General features: G+C 52.4%; 3 protein-coding genes across 3 annotated transcripts; 1 reads left to right on the top strand and 2 right to left on the bottom strand.

Annotated features, from left to right (window-relative positions):
- Window positions 1-406: 406 nt before the first annotated feature.
- GLOTRDRAFT_141631 (uncharacterized protein) lies at window positions 407-1762 on the bottom strand (the record flags this gene model as incomplete). The annotated part of the gene is made up of 1 exon (XM_007873276.1): window positions 407-1762. One exon carries the CDS (start codon window positions 1760-1762, stop codon window positions 569-571), a length of 1194 nt encoding a protein of 397 aa, XP_007871467.1. The 3' UTR covers window positions 407-568.
- A 299-nt stretch (window positions 1763-2061) lies between these two features.
- On the top strand, window positions 2062-3595 carry GLOTRDRAFT_134276 (uncharacterized protein; the record flags this gene model as incomplete). Its single annotated transcript, XM_007873275.1, has 4 exons — window positions 2062-2574; window positions 2623-2754; window positions 2818-3119; window positions 3175-3595. The coding sequence occupies 4 exons, from the start codon at window positions 2062-2064 to the stop codon at window positions 3593-3595; spliced, it is 1368 nt and encodes a 455-aa protein (XP_007871466.1).
- Window positions 3596-4123: 528 nt separating this feature from the next.
- GLOTRDRAFT_97242 (uncharacterized protein) lies at window positions 4124-5170 on the bottom strand (the record flags this gene model as incomplete). The annotated part of the gene is made up of 5 exons (XM_007873274.1): window positions 4124-4202; window positions 4350-4403; window positions 4464-4613; window positions 4906-5084; window positions 5117-5170. 5 exons carry the CDS (start codon window positions 5168-5170, stop codon window positions 4124-4126), a joined length of 516 nt encoding a protein of 171 aa, XP_007871465.1.
- Window positions 5171-5268: the final 98 nt, after the last annotated feature.

Genomic DNA, 5268 nt, shown 5'->3' with positions numbered 1-5268 from the left:
GCTGGGAGCAGTCATGTACTGGTAATCACTCACTCTGCTAGTGCCTCCCGTGGGGCAGAAGAGATGCTGGGGATAGCTATTTCCTGTCACTCAAGTGTTTGAAAATAGTATATTTGATCAGCAAATAAAGAAATATGAGAATATTAGGTATTACCTCATGCGGGAAGCTTGTGCCATAGGAAAGACTTATGCAGACCATTTTAAGGCTAGAAAATAGGTTGTATTTCGACGCTTCATAAATATAACCCACTCCATATGCCTTTCCACCAACATTTTTGCACCTCATAAATGAAGCAACTCCCGCAGTGTAGCAAATTCGCATGTACAGGGTGGGCAACAGTGATCATAAATGTGTCCAGTTAATCCTGCCACACACAGTACTTGAACTTTTATGATGGTGTATGTACCTCAGACCAAAAATCATCCCTTTTCCTCAAATTAGGGCACACAGCCAAATATGAACTCAATCCACACCATACGTAAAGCGACAAAGAATACATATACCAACTCTGGAAGAGTAGTCCAGGAGCAGCATCCAAAAGATAGCCAAACGAGACAACCAGGAGCATCAGTGTGAAGTTGAAAATACCAGCTTATCGCGTAACACCCGGTAGCGGTTGAGATAGTGCAGGCATTCGTTGATTTTCTCCCTAACCTTCTCAGTCGTGACAGAACAGGCAAGCTTTGCCTCTCGCAAAACATGGGCAACACTCTCCACTTGCTGTGGGGTGAGGTCGTACAGCTGGAAGCCGCGCAACAGGTCATCGACGACACCCTGAGGCGGATAGTCCGACGCTGGTCGGAAAGGGCGCCCGAGAACGAAAACAATGCCAAACTCGATGGCTTCCAATGCAACGCCCCGCTCAAGTTCTTCATTGATTTCGTGGAGGCGATCAAGCAGTAGACGCTGCGTCGCCTCGTCTTTGAGATAGATGGCCTTACTTGGAATGAGTACGTCAATGACTTCTTGTGGAGGGAGACCTTCCTGGGGATATGGCGATCTCCCAATGTCGACGAGATCTACGGGGCCTGTGAAGATAGACACGAAGAACAGGCCGTTAAATGACGTACCGCCCCATATCTGGAAGTCATAGCAGTAGCAGTAGATATCGTTACAGTCCACCTCTCTGTTGTGTGGGACTGACGGAAGCTTGCGTATCTCCATCGTGCATCCGCCTTTGTGCGGGGACACCCTGTCGAAGTCGATGATGCGGGGTTTCCCATCACGGAGCACGACATTGCGTTCTCGGAAATCTTGATGTACTACGCCACATCGATGAATTTCCTGAAGATATCGAAGGATAGTTATCCTGACGCGCTGATTATGGGTTATGCTGTGGCAGAATACTATTCGGCAGACGAACCTCGTGACCATAGGTAAGAACGGGAATATGATGTCTGGAGGATCACCGCAGTCCTCCAGAATCAGGCAGCCTAACGGGAAAGTGTCGTGCACCGCCTCAAAAAATCCATAGCAGATGGGGATCACAGTTCCTTGAAGGCGGAAGAGCTGCTTCTGATACAGGCTTGCCTCCCTCCGAAGGTCCTCGAGAGCCTGGACAGAGTGGGCAAATTTGAGAACCAGCAGCGCCCTAATGCCTTGGGTCTGTCCGCGGTAAACCGTCGTACGCGAGTTATGGTGGATTTCCTCAGTGGTGTCTATGTCGATAACGGCTGTGTCGGTGAATTGCCGACCTGTCATCTGAAGCTGCTCTGGCCTCCAGTATTCATCTTCATCGAAAGTAATTCGAAGTGTGGACATGGGCAAGTGAAAATTATGGACAGCGCTCATGGTGTAGTCCGTAAGGCGTCGTATCAATGTGTGGACACGTTCGAAGTTGAATGGACGCATCATAGTCACGTGATAACAAGGGCCCATTCCTAAGTTAGCAAGTCCAAATCATCATAACAATGGCCGGTTCTCACTCTTTTGTGGGTTCCATACGAGACGGTAATGGTAAATGAGCTCCTTGTGAAACTCTCATTGTCCTTCTCTTTTGGGGCCCCGAGTTGGTTATAGTCAGCCGATGTGGACACCGACTCAACGAGTATCGTCCCAGGATGTCTGATCAATCCAGCGCCCAACAACCTAGCTTTCTTAGCGATGTTTTCAAGCTACCCCTCCCAGATCTTCCTGAGATGCGGAGTGCCAAAACATCCTCGTCCACTAAAGGTCCAACGGACGCACAAAGAACAATGCTAGAGCGCAAGCAGCTACGGTGGGTCATATATGACGAAGACTTGGCTGAACGGGTGGCCCAGAAAGCCGACGCGATAGCGGCAAAAGTCGAGATTGACGAACGCGACGACACTCTGCGGACTAGCTGGCGTGGAAGAGTGTATCCACCGCATACATCAACTCTTCTGACTCGCATGGTTAACAGTGAAGAGGACGCTCGGGAATGGATCCATCAGGTCCTCGTTCATCCAGCACTGGCCTGTGTTAGAGCCACGCGAGGCAATGGAATCGGTGGTATAGTGGGCGAGCAGCTGTATATTGCTTCTTCGCCAGCCGAGGAGGCGAAAGCCATTGCCGATGGCCTCTTCTACACTGACCGGTTCAGTAAGAAGCGGGTGCTCTGCTTCGAATATAAAACCCCAAACTCCCTAATACCTCGTCAGTTCGATAAAATTCAGAAAAACCCATATATTGCTGACGGTGCATTGAGTAATGCTGGTAAAAGAGCTGCGCGATTCTTGTGGCCTGGGCCGGATGCAGAAAGAATCCATCATGATACGAAGCTTTTGGTCCAAGTACGTTAACCTCTTGCGACCCTTTCGATATGCTCTCGCTTGAAGGCTGATATATCTTCCAAGGTGTGGACGGAGATGCTTGACAACAACGTACAGCATGCAGTTCTCACAAGTTATGAAACCACGTTGTTTTTCTACCGCCCGCTTGAAGATTTGAACACACTCTTCATGTCCAAGTCTTATCGAATTGAAGCCGGAATGCAAAATGACCCTACTCTGCGGGCCATCTATGCATGGATGCTGTCCGCTTTGGGCAGTCTTGACGTCGAACTGCCAAGGGTAGACGCAGACTGGAAGACAAGACTCACCACCTATCTCAAGGAGCATCCAGAAGAAGATACTGTGAGACACGGGGTTGATGTCGGGTATGCTCAGAACGCGAGTAAATGGGATGCTTCCTGGAGCTAACCTCCCATGCAGTTCCGTCGAAAGCGTAGGGGAAGGCTTGAGGACTGCGCAGGCACGGCACGAGACCGGCACTGGCCGCGACACGCGGAGCATCACCAGCTACCGCGACCGCCTCCAGATGTACGCAGATCCCCCCGTCCCTCACGGAGCAGCACCAGGGGAGGACGAAGCCCCGTCTGAACGTTCCAGCACGACGGGAAGGACCACGCCCCATCCCCCTCCACCCAGTCCGGACACGACACCCAAGGCGTCGAGGGTATTGCCGAGATCTGCGCCCTCCGCGCATGAACCACCGCGCTCCATGGTGCCTCCTGACGATCGCCAAGAGGGTTCGTCGAGAAGCGGGAGGCACCACGCAGCCCAGCGCGGCACGCGAGGGAGCGGTGCATCGCGGGGTCGCCAGGGCGGCCGGAAGGGGGGCGACGTGCTATAGCATGTATCTCCAATGCGAAGGAGACCCCCGTCGACGTAGGAGTGACTCGTGGCAGATTTCATTGACGACCTCCACCCCTCCACTTGTAGACCCTGCTTCAAGTTGGCAATGGTTGCCCATTATAGACCTGGTCTTAAACTGACAATATTCTGATCGAGAAGGAGAGGCGAAGAGAGGGACAAAGAGACCGACGATCAGAGGCTCTGAAGGAACCGTCAGTGTATGTCAGTTGTAGCAGCTTGAGTTATGGCAAATGTCCCGGAAATCCATGTCAATATAGCTTCTGTCGAAGTCTACGAAACGAACGCCCCGGCCGCGCAGTAGCGTTCCTGAAGTTTAAGCATGATATATTATCCCGCAGCGATGGGTTCTTTCAGGTGGCAATAATATCATTGCAGCATGCTAATATGGGGTGACCAGTCTGAGAGCCAGTCCAGCCTTCAGGAGATTGATACACGGTCAGTCAGTTGGATTGAACTGACGCCCCGCTCCTTCGCTCTCCAATCAAGCACAGGTACCCGCCCTCAGTCAGACTACGGGTTTCCCCCGCAGCTGGCCACTGCACCCTCTCACTACCTCGCGCCTCACGAGGACTAGCTGGAGCAGCCTGAGGGTGAGCAATGGCATGACTCATAGACTAAGTATCTGCTCTCGCGCATCGCGCCTCCCCAGGGTGAGGTAGTGTATCATTTTTATGGAGCGCGGCACTGGTGGTATACGTAGCTACTCGCAATCGACGACAGCAAGAACGTACGAGGGAACTAATGACATTGAAGCGTTGCCTGCATCTTTCTGAATAGCATGGGTCCTACATATCCGAGTCGACCGGGTTTTTTGACGGCGTACGTGGGTACAAGCGGACGGCTACCTTTGGGTACTAGTAGGCAATGGCAGGTCCGCAGGAGGGATGACCGGGGAGCTGAGAATGGGCCGGGGTTGTACGTCGTCGTGTGTGTTAGGAGTCATCGGAAGACCGCCGACGATAGCGTTCGACTCAGATGCATTAGTGGTGCAGAAGCTGAAAGGTAGATCATGTCTCATGGCCGAGATGATACAGATACAGATGAGGAGTACGTCCATACTGGCATATGTACCGTAATCAACGAAAAGAGGGGTGGAAACGAGGGGCATGAAATCACCGAGCAAGCACTTCCTTCAGAGAGCGTGCGCGAGACACGTCGAGGCTCTCAAAGATAATATCATCACGCGTCCTAACTCCCGTGGCGATGCCCCCAGGCGGGCGTATGGCAAGCAGCTGATGCACGCCCTGGACTTGGTGATGACCATAGTGGATGTCGACTTCTACATACCTGAGCGATGACAGACCCATGCCGACAGCGTAGCGAATGCTTGTCATCACGCTGTGCAGGAGGTCATCGTTGGTGTGGTATGTAGGGCTAGGGAATCGAAGAGACATGTATGTGATTTGCGTGCCCCGCAGCGCGATACACAGCCCTGCCTGCGTGATGGTACCATTCAGCGTCACCCACTGTGATGGATAATCACAGGAAAACGACTCACAAGCGCCCCATTCAGCTCAGCAGGGTTTCCGGAGTTCCCAAAGTCTAAGGCCATGTACTCAAGCTCGGGCGCAGCTGCCCAAAGTGCTGGTTCACACAGTGGCGCAAAACGGTGGTCTTGGAGGGACAGTGCGATGTACCTCGGGCGCGCAG

The sequence above is a fragment of the Gloeophyllum trabeum genome, assembly GCF_000344685.1.
Source record: "Gloeophyllum trabeum ATCC 11539 unplaced genomic scaffold GLOTRscaffold_00075, whole genome shotgun sequence".
Classification (NCBI taxonomy): domain Eukaryota; kingdom Fungi; phylum Basidiomycota; class Agaricomycetes; order Gloeophyllales; family Gloeophyllaceae; genus Gloeophyllum; species Gloeophyllum trabeum.
This window is presented reverse-complemented; position numbering and strand designations above follow the sequence as displayed.